The sequence below is a fragment of the Pelmatolapia mariae genome, linkage group LG5 (genome assembly GCF_036321145.2).
Source record: "Pelmatolapia mariae isolate MD_Pm_ZW linkage group LG5, Pm_UMD_F_2, whole genome shotgun sequence".
Taxonomy (NCBI): domain Eukaryota; kingdom Metazoa; phylum Chordata; class Actinopteri; order Cichliformes; family Cichlidae; genus Pelmatolapia; species Pelmatolapia mariae.
Window position 1 is genome coordinate 27,936,402 of NC_086231.1, and position 18,240 is coordinate 27,954,641.

The window sequence follows — 18,240 nt, forward strand, 5'->3', positions numbered from 1 at the left end:
GTTGAAAGTTTGACATTTTGACATGGTGGAAGAGATCCAGCATGGGTCGTTTAAGGCGCTTACAGAACAGAACTTCCGGAGGGAGCGATCAGAGTGTGGCAAAGCACAGAGAACAGTGCGGTGCTACACAAGTTGTTGTTTTGTTTTTGTTTTTTTAATTTACAGAAGTCTGTAGCCAAACTTGGATCAGGGAAAAGTTTTTTTAGATGGAGTCTCTAAACTTTTCAGGCCTCACAGTGTTCACAAGAGGACATAATGATACTCGAAGATTAGCAAATCTTCCCCTAGTTCTCAGAATTAGTGTATCAGTTATTGGGGTTACCGTATGTGTTTAACATTTAACAATCAGAACATTTTTTTTTTCAGGTTTTTTATGTATACTACAGTCAAGTTGAATGTGAAAGGTCAGGCAGAGGTTGCCACTACCTCTAACCTCATTGTGGATTTGAGCACATCAAAGGCACAAATCCACAGAATGGAGCCGAGCAGAGCAGGGGCGGTATCCCCCTGCATTCTGCCAGCTGAGATCATCTTGTTCAAAGAGGCTAATCTTCAGGCTTAGCCATGAAAGGCCTACCCTAGTGCTGCCCCGACTTAGATACAAGACCTAAACTTCTGCACTGTGATGCAACAGCAGCCAGATATGATTCTTTGTCTCAGTAGGTGCTAATGACTTTTTATAACGGTCTTGTTTTGAGTGTCTGACAGAAGTGGTGACAATTTCTTACATCTAGTATTTGCCAAGAAAATAATTAATAACACAGGCAGCAGAAAATGCGTGATTAACAAACTTTCTGGTAATCCTCACTTCCTGAAGTTTTGTTTCATGAGAGGTGTATCTGACTTACTTTAGCACTCTTTTATTTAGCTTCAGGAGACAAGACACCCTCTTTTATGATGAGCATAAATCTTTTTCTTTTTAATTGAATTTATAGTTTGGTCTTGATAAGTAAACTTGAAGCCATCCATTAATTAGGCTGCTATGGCTGCTGTAGGACTTCCCATGATGTACTGACCCTTCCTTATTTTCCAGTCCCCATGTACATAATGTTGCGGGCATTTAGTTTGATTTTGTCGACTCTCTCCTGTAGTTTTTCTCCTTTTGAATGTTCATGACCTCACTATACTCCGCTGTTCTCTATTCTCCTTACACTGGTCATGGCCTGCTTCTGCATCTTGTCTCTTCCTGTAAAATTCGGGTTTTTCCTCACCACTCTCACCAAGTGTGTGCTTAAACAGGCTACTTTACAATATAAAGTGCTTTGAGATGACTGTTCTATTGAACTGGCAGTATATGATTAAAATTCAATTAAATATAATTATTAATTCATTTCAGCACACTTCTTATACACCTTTATAAGGATGGATGAACTCCTGCTATGGCGAGCAATCAGTTGTCCATCCGTCCATTCATAGCTCACAAGAATTGCTACTCCTCCTACATTGCTCAAAATTTGATCAAAGTTCCACACATTGATCTCCAAATGCTTCTTCACTCAAACTGTGCTCAAGGTCAAGGTCACATTTGTCTTTTTTTTATGGGCCCTTTGCCATTTTCACAGCTTCACCTTCATGCACACTACCTACAATTTCACTAAATTCTCTCTCCTGATGTACTGAACAATATTCAGTTCAAAATATTTAGCAAAGCCGTTAATATGAGATTCTCTATGTTGTCTCAGATTTGATTATTCATGAATTGTCTTGCAATTCCAGTGATGGTAAAGAAAGACCCGCTAGGTGGTGGTCATGATCATTGAGGGAGTGGTCGTATTGGTTGATTCCCACACCAGGAATGCGGGGTTGTGGCCTTGCTATCACCATTATGATAACATCAGCATTACAGTGAAAACTATGACACACTGATGTGTTCACATCTTTTCATATTTACTAATATATTAATTAGTAATATAATATTAATTAGTAATATTCCCGTTTTTCACACATTAACCTGGGAATTGCGATGGATCGTAAGCAGTCAGGTTAAAAACTGCTACCTTTGAGTTTTTGTTTATGCAAACAACTACATTACTTTCTAGTAAGTCTGTTAACTCAACATAATAGAAAATAATACAGAATAAAACCCAATTCTTATCTGCTGACAGGTTCACTTGAATCTTACATTATTCACTTGGTTTTGTCCAAAGTTCCTTTTTTTAATAGTCCATCTCATCTGAGCTGAGATTATATCATAACTGGCCAATCATAGCTAGGTATGTTTTTCACTTGTCCAAATATGCCAGGCAACAGGTTAAAACAGAAGCACATCAGTTCTGTCAGATGTGTGTGAGATGGGTGACAGAAAAACACAGTGAACAGTGTCACACAAGACTTTATTTTCTATTTTGGCACTTATATGTGCTATAATTTAATATACAGTGTGCTAAAAATGTTTTTGTCCTTTAAGCCACAAATAAAAAGTACATTAGGCAACAAATTGTCAAAGGAAATTTTTGAGTGATCAAGGAAAATATTTCACAAACAGATTTTATGAAAACTGTGCAGCTTCCCCATTTTCATCCAAATGTAATATATCAAGCAGATCGTAATGACCACCTATCTTTAATCAGATCTAACAATCTTCATTTTTTTCCTCTTTACAAACAGGCCTGACTTTAGCAAGTAGTTCAGCTGGTGGGATGGATGGCGACTATAGATCAGAGTGACTCGCTTTGATTGTTTCCTTATTGCTCTACCTCCTTCTCGTTTTTCTCTTGTGGAGACCAGAGCAGCAGTCAGAGTGTGACACACACAACTTAAAGAAGAGGCAACTTGTTATTTGGTCCTTGCCTGACTTCCCCTCTCTAACCCACTCAGTCTATGATCCTTTTCCCCAGGAGGCTAGTGTGTTTTACCAACTGTTTCCACTCCACAACGTTCACAACAGACGTTTTACGGGGACTTATTGCTTTGCTACTTTGATGTCCAAGCTCAGTGGATGATGTGCTTGACTTAGCAATATTTTATTAATAAATGTAGACTTCCAAGAAAATCTATTATAGCCATACCAAAGGGAGTTTGCTGCTCAGATTTTATTCTGTACCAACGTATGATAGTGGAATTAAAATCCTTTGGTCTAACAAGTGCACAGTCTTTGTGGACAAAGCCAGAAATTTACTAGAACTGTTGAATCTTACTCTCCAATTGTCAGCTAATACAGTGTCTATATTAACCTAGTTACCACTGCATTCACCTGCAGGCAATAACAGACAGACAGAGACCGAGGACAGTCACAAGTTGTAGAGAGAAAGAACTCGAGAGGGTCGAGACAATGAGAGAAAATCCCCACTGCCACAAACACCTGGGTGTTTGTGCGACCGCAGTGGTGGGACGCTCCCATAAAGAATGTGTAAGCTGATGGCGTCTGTCAGGCTCTAGCAGGCTGTTATCCAGCCATTAGATCAGATTTATCTTCATTCCCATTCGCTCGACGTCTGCCCTGAAAGCTCATTTGTCAAGGCCAGGCAGCAGGCTTCTCTCGCATCTATAACCCCCCCCCCCCTCCCCACACCCTCTTACTGCCACACATCTGTGGGAGGATGTACTGGAAAATACAGTGTGACATGACAAGATAGGGGGGACATTGAGAAGGAGGGAGCACAAGGGAGGAGTTTCTTTTTTTGGGAGGGAGGTAGGAGAAACTGGCAGCCACTTAACTTGGCTCTGAGAAATAATCCATGCATCGCCTTCGAGGAGCGCCACGCTCTGTGATTTATTGGCTGTTGTTTCAGAGTTGGAGACATGCAGTGTCCTCATCTCTACCCTTCTTCTCCATGACCTTTTTCTTCTCCATCTTCCTTCTTTCTTCCATTTTCCTTGCTTACTTTATCCTTTGCGATACTGTAATGCATTTGAAGTATAATGAAATCCAAAGAAAGCAGTGGTTACAGACAGTATTGTCTTTTTGAAAGGGCAGCTCAAGGCACTCTTACTGTTTGTTTTTTTATTTTTTATATTGTGTTAACTGCGCTATAGTTGCAGCCAAATGTCAACAAAGAAAAAAGATTATTTTACTATTGTCCACAAAAGGGCAATCTTGTTTCTTGGTGGTGATCACACTGTTTTTTAATGATGAATAAATCCAAATAAGTTAGGCCCAATGCAGTTATTACAGCCTATATGTTGTTCCAACCTGTTGTTGCTATGGTGCCAAACAGCAATCCCGGTCCCGACTGACCGACCACCGTGTCCTGATGGTCAGACGTGGTAAAAGAGGCATGGGGGCAAAGGCTTGCCGGATGGAGGGATTTAATGAGTCTAATGTGCTACGAGTCTCTGCTAATTTCCCATCCCTTACTGTGGTTCTCCCATGACTGAGTGCTGGACTGTCACTTCGTCGTATGGCAGCCCGAGCTACAAACAGAAAACATACTCTGTCATTTGGACTAACGACAACAGGCCAAACTGAAGAGCTTCAAACACAGACAAGGAGCTTCCTAATGAAGGCTGCTTGACATATCCAGCAGCTTGTAAATAAAGATAAATGGTAGCAGAAATTTAAAAGGCTACCAATAGATTTCTAATAAGTTTACGAGCCGGAGGAAAGTGTTGAGTGCTTGCATACTTGCTTTCTTTCCCCTTCTTGATTCTGTGCTCCTTTCTTTTTCTTTTTCTGCTTTGATTTCTTTGTATCACGCTTGCTCTCTGATGAGATATTACCTCCGCATCTCTAGCCATTATTTAGATTTCCTTCATCCCAGCCATACCTCATTGTGTCCTCATTCAGCATCACTCATTTCCCTCCCTCGTTTGCTGCCGCTTCTGATACTGTATCTGAAATAGCCTCGGAGACCACACACTCGATCTTTTATCCACTCAGCATCATCGCCGCCACCTCTAGTTGCACAAATTACTCCCAAATAAACAATGTTCCTCATTTATTTGGTATAATCTGTGTCTCATTCTGGCCTCCTCGCTGCAGTGACAGGAAAGGAAAAGGCCATCTTAAGTCCAAGCCCCCCAGCCAATTACATCAGTAATTACTTGTCATAGCCACTTTCTTTCCATTTAGCTGCCGTTTTCTGCTCCTTTGGAGAATTGGTTTGGGGTAAACATGATGTACAATGTATTAGAAATTCTAACTTGACCAAAGGGGGAGGGTAAATGAGATCTCAGAGGCAGATGCAGCAAGCTCAGTTGTCGCGAATGGGTCGTGCAGGTGCGAGTTTGGGCACTTGGTGGTAGTGTTGCTCCGTGGTTGTGCTGCAGCTGGACACACTGATGTGAAACACCAGCAGCTTGCACAGAATTCCTTATAGAGGCGCATTCAAGTCGTTTGTTTTTGCTGTTATGTATGGAGATTAAGGCTGCTGTGTTCACTGTGTGCTGAAAAGAGGAACAACTTGTGTAGCCTGCAGAAAAAGTGATGTAGTGAAAGTCAAAAGTTGAGAAGTGGTCCATCTGTTGCTCAACAGTCAGCAGGTATTATAGCAGTACAGAAAAATAAGAGACGACAGAGAGAACAAGTGTCTACCAGAACCCTTTAACAGCTTGCGGTGTATCTTTGCCTTTTTGTTTACAGGGTATGGCCCAAAAGAGACTAAAGAGCCCAAATGCTAAATCACTATAGCGACAGCTGAACTGGGAAAGGAGTAAAATGGGAAGCGTCTTTAATACACTGCCTCTAACATTCCTTCTCTCCTTGCTATCCTCCTTGCTTGGTGTTGCTGTGGCGTCTGGCATCTGTGCGACTAAGGGAAGTCACAGTAGGGTGGGGGGGCTCACAAATCGCTCTCGAAGATTGCTTGCTGTTAGCCGGTTTTTCCACTCCGGTGCAGGATAAGTGGGAAATCAAGCCGCCAGGTGGGCAGTTGTGCTTGCCTGCCTGCCTCTCCTTGCCTTTCGGACCATGGGAGTTATGAAGCATAAATATTCATGTCTGTCTTCACTAGCTGTTGGCAGTCCATATTTTTGTTGACATATGGTGGATGGGTTGGGACTTGAGCAGGGAGTGTGGCTGCTGGGGTGTGCATGCGTGTCTGGATCTATCAGGGTGTTTGACGGAAGCATGTTCCTTGGACACAGATACACAGTCAGCCTGATGACCTTTTGCGAACATGACAACTGTTGCTCTGGTGTCATGTCCGCTCTGTGTACCAGTTTGTTAATTGGCCCAGTTGCGCACTAACTAAAGCAGTCGTTAGCCTGCCAGCTTCATGTAATTGCTCTCTTTGAGCCGTGCCACATCATGGCCACCTGCCATGTAGCAGAAACATACAGAAGGTGATATCATGTATAGCAAAAGGGCATCTAGGGGAGTGGCGTGGGTATGTGCGCACACAAAGATGTGGGTTTCCTAACCTCCAATTAAGCACAACATGGATATAAAGGGTCTATAAAATGAAAGTATAGTGTAATACAACAACTACAAATTCAGGCCTTTAATGTTTTGTTTTTTCATCCTGTAGGTGGCGTGTCTGATCCGGGTACCCACAGAGGTGGTCAAACAGAGGGCCCAAGCTTCCCTCTCATCCTCTACCTACAACATACTGCTGGCTACTCTTAGAGAAGAGGTATGTGGCAATCAGAAGCTCGTTTTTGTCCATTAATTTTGTGTTTATGTGTGTGTGATTTTTGGCTGTTGTTCATATCAGTAACCCTGCTGAGATATGGGATCTGAGGACATTGATGAAAACAAGCCTGCTGCCAAGAAATGCAAGCAGATTATCAAAAAGCAAACTTATCTGAAATCCAGAACTAAAGTACTCGCACTGTGAGTTTACAAGTAATGAAGTGTGTTATGTAAATTAAACTGCTAGTTCATGTGAAGCCATGATTCAAGGCTGAGGTCTTGATAGTAGTTCCAAAAGGTAGCAGATCAAGGTGGGGAAGGTTTAAATGAGTATATAATTGTCCATATTCATATGTTTGAACATATAAGTAAATTAAGTTTCTGAAGTCCCCTCTGCTTTAAGCCAGCTGTACCGATCAGATCCACCAATCACTGTTTTGAATGGGTGTGGATGTTGGGTCACTGATTTCATAAATTGTAATAAGTTGTTAGACTCCGCCGTTCCAATCTAAACATTATGAGTGTTGGGTGGGTGTGGGGTGGGGGGTTTAAGACGAGTGCTGACAAGTGCTTTGGTTTGAGCATACCAGCACCTTAACCCTAACAGCTCTCAGCAGTTATGTGCTGCTATAATCTGTGAAGAAGCTGAATAAACTTTGTTCCCACAGATGAATTATACAAGTGCTTTATCTGTTCATTGACTGTTGTGCATTCAAGCAAAAAATAGATTTTATTCGTTAGATTTAAACATTTTTTTTCCTGTTGTTTCTTGGGGCAGGGGGTTCGAGGCTTGTACAGAGGATATGGCAGTACAGTTCTCAGAGAGGTAGGTTTCATTCACGGGTTATCTTCACACTCAGTCGCTCACTTGTGTCTGTCATCCACTGTTGATACCATTATCAGTACCTGTTCCACAGCAGATCCTGCACTTATGTCTGTCTTTGGTAAAGTTTAGTTCCAGGTAATTACAAAGTACGTCATACAGATCATATTGAAATCAATACCAAAAACAGCTGCTCAGCTCTTTGAAAGATGTGTGGTGGATTTTTTTTGGGATAGGTTGAACGGATATTGAGGTTTTCCACGCTTGTGACTGAAGACAATTTAATTTCTCTTGGGTTGGATTGAAGTTTGTAGTATTGATTTACAGATATTTTTTTTTCCTCCCTCACTTTCATCTCAGTCAATTACTTGCACAAGATGTGTGCTCTCCTTTTTAGAGCTAAATCTGATTAATTAATTCAATTACTCTGGTTATAAATGCAAAACAAAACAAGGATAAATGAGTACTGGGCTAAACTCCCTTGATAGGCGCTCACCTTTTTGTAATGAAAAAAAAGCCACTCTAGTTCTTTGATTCATGATCCTCTGCCTAATTGCACCTGCAGTGCATGATATTGCAAAATAATTGCGGGAAGCATTGTATGGGTGTTTTGAGTTTCAATAGAAGTGGATAAAGAAAATGGAGAGGGAGAAAGAAGTATATGAAGGTGACACTTGTCCTTTTTTTTTTTTTTAGGGAGGTGGGTGAGGGTGTAATCTAGTCCCCTCTGCTGTGCTAGCCTGTACTTATTTTCTGCCTCACTAAACTGATGTTATTCACGCAAATTCCATCTGGACAGCCAGGGAAAAAAAGGACAACAAGACACTGTGATTTCTCCGAGGGGCTCTGAATAAATGAATACATTTGGAGGCTGGCGCACGGCCTGTGTGCATACTAACACTGGCAGATGAAACGCAGCGGTGGCGGCAGGGATTTGGGGCACGGGAACGGCAAAGGATGCTTCGTGGTGATTGGCTTTGACGTGTGTCAGGAAGGTAATTCATTTTCTCTCAGCCTCCGTCGCTATCCGCCCATCTCGCTCCTTTGGCCAAGAGACCCTGTCAAGATAAGTTTGTTTATGTGGTACGGCATGGCGCCTCCCTGCTCTCACTGGCCCACTAATTGAGGTCCTATCTGTGCTATATATTCATTAGGCAGCCTTCAGAAGGCTTTTCTGATGGGTATGATATCGCATTAGCGCCCAGTGTGCAAGAATCCACTTTGATCAACTTGGAGGGTGGAGTAAAGGAGTACAAGTGTCACATCTGTTGTGATCCGTTTGTCATTGTTGCGCCAGCCTACATCTACGGGCGGTTTTTGCCCAGCGCACCCCGGCTTTACCCAAAGTTGTCCTTAAAACTTAAATCTAAATTATTGATTAATAGGATTTCAGTTCTTTTTAATTTTGCACCACATTAATCTTTATTGCGGTATACCCTTTCTGTCAAGTTTTCTGCTGAGTTGGCATCTTATGGGTTCCAACTGAACAGAGCATGAAATCACTGAGATTTAGATTGGGGTGAAGGAAACTGGAGCGCGGTGAAAAATTACTTTATTCTGCTCTTGAAAAACAAGGACCTTTTTTAATTAACACCAGCAAGACTTTGCTCAGGACTTTGAGAGAGACTACACTTGCCCCATATCCCACATAAGCTGTTGATGTTGTCTGTGTGTTAATTTGCATTCATTGTATGAAAACACACAGGGTAATCTTCCGAGTCTAATCAACTCTAATTATATGTCATCAGTAGTAGTGGTCCTCATTTCGTCAGGATTTCCTGCACTTGCGCTGTTTTGGATTGTACCATCTTTCTCCACTAGATGGCATGTTAAGATTGGTACTGCCTTTATGAAGCTCGTGCCTGACTTTTGTTTGAATTCCACACAATCTGTACTTCCCCTCCTCCCTCTCCTCACCTATCAGTACCAATCCAGCTCCATGACATTTATGCACAGCAGTTACTGATTTTTAAAAGAAATTATTTATTTTTATATCGAGCCCTTTTTTTCTGATCCAACATATTCTGAGGCAATATTGAGTAATGAGTCTTAAGTGGGTTATTAGACAGTGTTTAGTAATGTGGTGTTGTGTGGGTTGTGGAGTGGCAGGTGTAAGTAAAGCTGGCTCTGTAAAATGCACCTTGTCTCAGTGACTCTGACATACAGCCAGTCTACATATAATCACTTATAGTTATGTTTTGGAATGTATCTGCTTAATCTGAATGCCTTTAATAAACACATTTAATCTAGGAAGCACACAGACAGGGGAGGTATTTGAGCCACCTAAGTTAAAGCAAAACCGGGTGTTAGAATGACTTCCCTTTACCAGCATTACATATAGTTTGCTTAATACAACCCCTCCGTCAACCTCAAAGCTTCCCCACTTCAGCAGCTGGGACCTGGCAATGCAAAGTACAGGATCTGGCAGCTGAGCTTATGAAACACCTCTCCATCCAGGCTCCCCCATCCCAGCTCTGCTTTCTATTTATCCATCTCCTCTTCAATCTGCTGCCCGATCCCCCCCCTCTGCCTTCTCCAGCAGAGGGCTTAGCTGTAAGGAAAGACACGCTAACCTGGGATTTAACTGTTACCAACAGATCAAATACAAATCGAAGCTGATTTGTATTTGAGCTACAGAAAAGTGACAAATGAGAGAAAAATATGAACCAAAGACTGCATTTTGCCACAATTTGACCAGCTTAAACAGAGTTGTTGTTACATTGAGTGTTCTGATGTCATAATGATCATTAAGTAGTTGCGTTTAGATGGTAACCACAGTAGGGTCATTTAGGAAACTCAGCGTGTGCCATGTTTACATGTCTGACAGCTCAGGGCTTATGGTGTGTACACTGGGTTATAATTGTCAGAAACAATGTGGGGGTGGATGCTGCTTCCTCTGGTGGAATCCTAAGGTTGAAATTGTCTCAACAGGCACACAGCAGAGCAAAGGTGACCCCTGTGTGTGTGTGTGTGAACCCTCTCCCCATCCCCCCTTTTTTGTGTCCACCCTTCACCCTTGATGTGGGTTCAAAAGGGGAATCACTCTATATCCTGTGTCTGTGCACACTGATCCATAGAGGCTCCTGTTTATATACCTTCATATGACTGAGACAGAGGCAAAAGAGGGTAGGAGAAGCAAAGGTTGTTTATTTTCCTCTAATATGTAAAGGTAGGATTTGTGTGACACGTGTAAAGGAGTGAAGGCTTCCTCCTGCGTTGTGCTTTAGAGTTGGAGCTCATCGGAGCAGCTGCCGCTAGTCTCAGAGACCCAGACAGCAAACCAACTCTTAAATTACTTCAACGCCTTTAAAAGCTTAACAAGACTGGATTAAATAAGATGGAAAAAAGAGAAATTAAGCCAAGGAAAACATTAAGCTGTCATTCGAAAATGAAATAGAATGCTTACTAGTGAGTTGAATGTGTTCACTTATTTTGGGCCTTTTCTTGATTCGTTTTGCACTGTTTGTGTGAGCCATTTTCATTTCATAACTGTTTTCTATTATACAGTTATAGAATAAGACTTTTATCAGCCTCTGAAATTAATAAAATGCAGCGTTGCTCCGATGGGTTCACATCAGAAGCGAATGGGAGCTGCTGGTGTTATCTGTTTACTCTGTGATCAGTGAGCGGGCTAAGAGGACTGAGGAAGCCTGTTGACCTCAGTAGATCTGATCCTTGACCTGTGACCTGTGAAGGGCTATATGTGTGTGTTTGCGTGTGCTACTGTGATATGGAGGAACCGTAGAGGGATGTCTGCCATCTTGGTCTTTTGAGTCAGAACTGTCAAAGTACCCATTCAAAGTATATTTACATTATACATACACAGTGGTGGTCAGAAGTTTACATACACTCTTCATGGGCATGGTTTTAGCCAAATATTTCACTACTTTTCTTGGCAGAATTGATTGGTTTCCTGGTACTGACTTGGCATTTAAGTTTAGTTTACAAATTTATAATGGGGTTGAGGTTGGGGATCTTCTAAGTCTTTTCCAAAAGTTTAGTGTCACCCTGCTTTATTCATTGTAGACGTTTTCGTGTGTGTTTGGGATCATTGTCATGTTGGAACATACAATTGTGTAAAAGATTAAACTATTTAGCTGTTGATTCTGAGGTGAGGTTGAAAAATGTAGAGGTAGTTGTCTTCCTTCATTATTCCATCCACTTTGTGGAGCATTCAAGTACCACTGGAAGCAGAAAAGCCTAAATTACCCAAACTGAGTCTATGTAAACTTTTGACTACAACTGTTTTGGTCAACAATTAGTTGGACCACCCCATGTAATATGTATATATACTAATATAATATAATATAGGGAACCATTTAAAAATAGGACCAATAGCCAAGGATGTCCTAAAGAAAAAAAGTACAAAATAAGTCAGTTTGTTCCACAGGAAGTCCAACTATCAGTACAAAGAAAAGTACGACTGTATAGTGTGTATTAAAGAAGATAATAGAAAGTAAGGGGAAGATGATGTAGATTTATTTGGAGTTTACCTTAATTTGTCACCAGTGGCTAGCTGAAACGTCCATATGTTCAATCAAATTAGGTGATTGGTGTTGGGGATGTCCTTGCAAGTGCCAGTTCATGAAAAGAAGGCTTTGAGTGACTTCCAGAACATTTAATGACAAGCAGTGACTTTGATAAAATAAATTTAAAGAATACAAGTATGGAGACCTTAGCTTAATTTCTCGGTTCGTATCATTCCTTTCTTTACTGTCAACTTTCTTGACTTATGGGATACTCTTTTTGAGTCCTGCCCCTGTTTGCATTGCTTCCAGGTCAGGCTGACTCTTGTTAGAAGAGTGATGACCTTCTTAAGCGATCCACTTGTCGCTGGATGATTTGTATCACTTTATCATAGATGTCACTCAAGGGAATAATGGTTTTCCTCCCACTGCCATTATGGATGACGGATGAATGCGGTTCTGGCTGCACCTGTCATTCCCATCAATGTGCCTTTGTGAATATGATCATATCTATATATTATTCCTCTTCTGTGTTTCCTAATGCAGCCATACTGGCATGCATGTAGCGTATTGCAGCCCACTCGTATATCCAGTCCCTCTGAGGTGCACGTTGGCAGTAGGACATCTGCTGCAAATCTGACTAAGCCTCAGTAACCTTCCTTAGATCAACATGTGGTCTTATTGATGAGTTCTGCAGTCAGTGGGGCTAAAGGAGTTAGCTGCCATGCTGTCAGACCCCCACGTGTGACTTTTGCTAAGTTCGGTCGGGGGACAGCACCGGGCTTTCTCTGCTGGCTTGTTTAGGATGATACATTGGAAGCCTGTACCACTGAGAGCCATGGATCACACACTTATGTTAAGTACGCTGGTCCCCGTTGACGATGACTCCGAAATCCATCATTCTGGTTGCAGTTCATCATGCACGGCTACTCTGTGCATTTTTGAGACTTATTACCGATATCATCTGCCAAACATATTCCCAGGAAAAAGGCACTGTTGCCTTTAACGGCTATAGTAGCTTTCCGGTGTATAGTGCCTGTGTAAGTGCTGCATTCATGACCACAGTGGCCTTGTTAGTCAGTGAATCCCTCGGGGTCTTGGGGCTGTGTTTGCTTCCCACAACTTTATGCATGTTTGTCTCAATCCAGGCAGAAAACCTTTAGTAATCCACATGTGTTTCTAATAACACACAGCCGACAGCCTGGCAAGGGACTTACGGTCTGTGAGTATTTGTGGGATTGGTGGGGGTCTGGAATGGAGGGAAAAGCGATGGCTATGTTTTGGATGTCATGTGGAAGGAAATAAGTGTCAGGAGTGTGCTTCTGTATGTTGGTGCCATAACACAAGATTGAGAGTGATGCATTATTCCCCTGACAGCCATACTTGTAATGCAGATTTAGTTTGAATTGGATGCCTGTTCCACTTGAGTTTAGCAGGTATTTAAGTGACATAATACCCCAACAGCCTAATTACTCTAACACCCATTGCAGTCAATCAGCACTTTATAAGTTACTGCATTTGCTGAAAAAGAATGTTTACATGAGTCAACTTATCAATCAGATCCACTCCATATAGCCAGTGTCTCATTTTCACTTTATCTTGGAGTGACAGGACAGAGTGAGAGCTGTGGGAGTGGAAGAAGGATAAATCAGTGCTGTGTAAAAGCCAGACGTGAGGAAGCACCCCATAATTAGAGGTTAACCTAACTTTCTTTTTTTTTTTTTGTACAGCAACGCTACTCTCTCATGAAAACCAGTGATGCAGAACCTTATTCCTCCCCTTTCCCCTCACTTCCTTTCCAAAACCAACCATCTCTCTTTCCCGTGGATTTACTGTAACGTTCAATTCAAAATGTAACTTATCGCTCCTTGTCAAATTAGTTGGCTTTTTGACTTTAAATTGAATAGTTATGTCTATAACTTCTGTTCCCTGAAGGAGAGGAACGAAGTACAACACATAAGTATGAGATATCGCGCCCTTGCGTGTTCTGGCTGAAGAAACCTTTATTCACACCTTTAAGGCAGATGACGTTTGATGACACGCGCACGGCCCCGCCTGCACATATAGCCGCTGTCATCACAGTCATCCCTCAGTTCAATACCCGCTCTTCACCGAGCCAAACTGCTCAGTGGGGCCACCTTGTGTTGTAACTCGGCCTGGAGGGTGGGCCTTTGCTCCAGGCCGACTGGCATGAAGGTCGGGCCAGAGGATGTGTTCCCGCTGGCGGCACACCCACTGCAGCAGTGGGCGCCGGTCTCCATGCCGGAGCATGGTGATGGAGCTCATGGCGCGAGCACTGCCGGCCTGAGCCCGATAAATCTTCTCCAGCTGCGAAGCAGAGAATCTGCAGTCCTTGGACGGCAGAGTTGTGGGGCCGCCAACACCATGGTTATGGGAAGGGGCCAGATAAGCAGCCATAGACGGCTCCATAGGGGGTGGGTTCGCTAAGCCAGCCTCCTCGGCACTGTCCAACTCCATGTACTGTCCATAGCCGGGCACAGTGACGTGGGTAGACAGAGGTTTGTCCCATGATGCTGTTAGCTCGCAGATAAATTCTGGGAACATGGGAAGGCAGTTTTTGGCCGTTGCGGGCTCCGGTGGGAGGAAAAAACCTGGGAACCGCGACAGTTTCTGAGCTGGTGGAGGAGAGGGCCAGTCCACCTGCAGGGAGAAAAGAGAGGTGTCATTGTGGCCAACCGGTGCAGCGGCGGCACATTGGGCCGACAATGAGCTCTCCTGCTCATCCTCCGACAAACCATGGATGTCCAGGCCGATGTCCAGCACGTCATCGTCTTCCTGGGGAGCGCTGGCGGGCTTCAACCCAGGCTGAAGCCCGTCAGCGCTCCTGCATGGTTCCGGCTCGTCATCGGCTAACCCGTCAACAAATTCCATGTGGTCAGCCCAGCTAATTGCGGGGACATCGACCGGATAATCCTCGTCTCCAGACTCGTAAAGGAGGGGGTCATGCCGTGCGACAGCCAAGCGTTCCAGCACTTTTTCCACAAACGTCACCCGTCTTTCCAGGGTCAAGCACCGGAGCTGGCAACAAAACGCACAGGCCTCGGGCTCCGTCAACGCTCTCCTAGTGTGGACGATCCCCAGGCAGACAGGGCATTGTGCTGGTCACTGTCGTGCAAATAGAAACCACATCCCTGAGAACATGGGCGAACAGTAGATTTCTGCTTTGCTCTCTTCGGTTTGGAGTCCATTCCAAAACGCAAAGCAAAATGCTGCACAGGAAAACTCGAAATTAGCGCTCCCCGGGCAGCCTACGCACCAACTGCGCGGTGGAGGCTAACACCAACAGGGGCAGTTAAGCTAAGTTCAAGTCGGCAGACAACGGAGCTAACTAGCAGCAGCTAGCTAGCCCAACTCAGCAGAGGTGTTCTCAGCGAGGTGAAGAGCGTAAGAACTGAGGGATGACTGTGATGACAGCAGCTATATGTGCAGGCGGGGCCGTGCGTGTGTCATCACACGTCATTTGCCTTAAAGGCGTGAATAAAGGTTTCTTCAGCCAGGACACGCGAGGGCGTGATATCCCATACTCATGTGTTGTACCGAGTGAATCGACTGAAAGGGAACATATTACATTCAGACAGACATGAATTTGCATCGTTTCAATAACATTATTACAACTGCTATGGTGTTTGCAGGTGTTTTGTTGCGTATGTGCTCTTTCCTTTTACTCAACAGTCATATGAGGCTCTCAAGAAGCGGGATGTGCCCCATACACAGCCAGCCAGTCATATGCAGGCCCCCCGTAGCTCCCAGTCACCACCATCATCTTGCTAGCAGCAGTGCTTAGAATCCAAAAGCATCTGGAACAAACCACTTGAAAGTCGAGGGTCATTCAGTGATGTCACTGCTTAATGTCCAGAGGAAAAAAGGAATAAAATGTGACCTGCAGCGCAAGCGTTTACCTCACTCAACCCCGCCATTAGGTTAGAAGTTCAAATCAATTCATAATTCAACTATTAATGCACGCTAAAGCTGCTCACTGAGTTGGTTAGCTTAGTTGGTTAGCTTAATATAGGTTGTTAAAACAGGGCAATGTTCCAGACTAAAGTCATTTATCACAACATCTATGGACTAAAAATGTGTTCATGGTTCCCAGAGGATAGCCTTACTGACTTTTTCCATCAAATCTCAACTGGAACTTTGTATTGCATGAGTTGTCTCAGATATTAATGTTCCCCAGAGCATGAGTCCTAATAACTTCAGTTAATGCTTCGTGTGCCACTAACTGCTCACTTATTGGATTGGTAGAAAGTCTTGCACAGACTTCAATTGTTTCCAGAGTTATCTTTCTTAAGCGATTTCTTGAATTCCCTTTAACCTCTCCTGCAGGATGATAGAGTTAAATGTCTCAGCAAGTAGTGTAGTGATTGAAATTTGGTATATACTATCACCACATGATTAACTTTAGCTGTCAAACCACAATAACTCCATCATCAGATCAAATATTGAAAATGTATTGTGTCTTTATAAAAAACTGGCTCCAAGTGTATAAAAGTTAAGTTGTTTTTTAGAAGGATTAGTTAGCAAACATCTGTCTATTTTTTGCAGGGGCCTATCCCAGGTGATGGTGAACCTCATCCAGGTGACTAGTAAATGGGGAATTACAAGAACAAGAAAACAAGTATTAGAAAAGTTTCATACTTTTATACCATAGTATACTATAGTGACCATAGTAAACATATCACCTGAACTATAATGTGTTATAAAAAAAAAAAGACAGCTGAGCCCAGTCATCTGAAAATCTAAAACAAAAGCCAGTATTGGACTAAATGATGAATTAGAAATGAATTAAAGGAACCGTCTTAATGTCATTCTTGGTGATCCGGTAACTGGATATCTGTACTATTTATTATTTTTGAGGTGCATGAAGACTGAATAATGATGGGTGTGTTAGTTGAACTAAGATTTAAGATGTCTTATCCATGAAGGGTGTGTGTTTTTATTTCCACTAACGATGTTTCATCTCAGCATTATGTTGTGCTGCCTTTTGTCAAGCCCTTTAATGGATCAATCAGGCCCATACATGGTCTTGTTTTACTCGTGTGTGTGTGTGTGTGTGTGTGTGTGTGTGTGTGTGTGTGTGTGTGTGTGTGTGCGTGCGTGCGTGCGTGTGTGCGCGTGTGTGCGTGTGTGCGTGAGTGTGTGTGTTTTTCAGAATAGTTGCGTCACTGCCAGTATGCACTTTTCTCACTATGGAGATTCTGTTATTTCCAGCTGTGCTGCTGCTGTGCTTATCTGATTCCCAGCTGATAAGGTACAGCTTGCGTGTGTGTGTGTGTGTGTGTGTGTGTGTGTGTGTGTGTGTGTGTGTGTGTGTGTGTGTGTGTGTGTGTGTGTGTGTTAGTTTTCAGCTGGCCAGCTGGTTAGCTGGAATGACTCTGCTCTATGTTTTATTGCTGTGGGCACTGCTCCCAGAGAGCACAGTGTGTGTCTGCTCCTCTGCTATGTGGGTTTCAGATGGGCATGTGTGAGTGCCATGCTGGAGATATAAAAGCAAGCGGCCTTGTTCTGGACCTACCTTAGTGCTTTGCTCTTACTTTAATAACCTTAATAACCTTACTATAAATGGCACAATTGGTTGTTTTTTACTCCTTTACCTATAATACTTCATGCTTTTAGCCAGCTTGAATTAGCCTGTCACTGAAAAAACAGCTCCTTCAGACACAAGCTGTGGTACCAAGGGTGTGTGAAGGAGAGATTTAGCAGGTGGTTCCTTCCTGCTGCTGCAGACCCCATGTATAAATACACACGTGTATACACATATGCACTCACTGCAATAGTTTTCAGTCAGACAGTGCAAAGCTTGTTATCTTGTCTCCTACTAAGCATCTAAAACAATTTAATGTCATCCTTTGTATCAAATATGAACACACGTATTTAAATTATATTTCTTTCTACAGTCTATAGTTTACATTTTTCTTCCCTACCTTGTATAGTTTAATTTTTCTCCTCTACCTTATGTAGTTCATATTTTTCTTTTGTTGTGTAGTATTGGTGTTATAGGGTATATTGCATGTATTTTTTGTTTTGCTTCTGTAATAATGTGAGTTTCCCCATTGTGAGACTAATCTTATCTTATCATATCAGCCTACTGACTTAAACGATGCCTTATGTTGACTGGTTCCAGAAAAATCCTCGTTGAAATGTTTTAGCTGAGTCACATGGCAGTTTTGCAGATACACTTTAAATAATTTTACCCTTATGACCTTCCATACCTGTTTTGTGTGTCGTAGTTTTGATTTTGATCAGATATGATCTACCCAGGGTTTCTCAGATCTCAGTATCTCTGGAAGCATCTCTTGACACCAGCTATCTTTGGTGCTAACACTGAGATAGTTGACATTAAAGAGAAATGCTCGCCTGGTCTGAGCTACTTTATCATATGAAGAAGACAAAGGAGATGTACATTTGAATTCAAATGA

General features: G+C 42.7%; 1 protein-coding gene across 2 annotated transcripts in view; it reads left to right on the forward strand.

Moving 5' to 3' along the window:
• Positions 1-18,240, forward strand: part of slc25a26 (solute carrier family 25 member 26) — a 57,009-nt gene that overhangs the window by 5,318 nt on the left and 33,451 nt on the right. For both annotated transcript variants that reach the window (XM_063474597.1, XM_063474598.1), the window contains exons 4-5: positions 6,408-6,512; positions 7,290-7,337. In XM_063474597.1, coding sequence (XP_063330667.1) covers positions 6,408-6,512; positions 7,290-7,337 — 153 coding nt within the window. The remainder of the gene's footprint in view (positions 1-6,407; positions 6,513-7,289; positions 7,338-18,240) is intronic.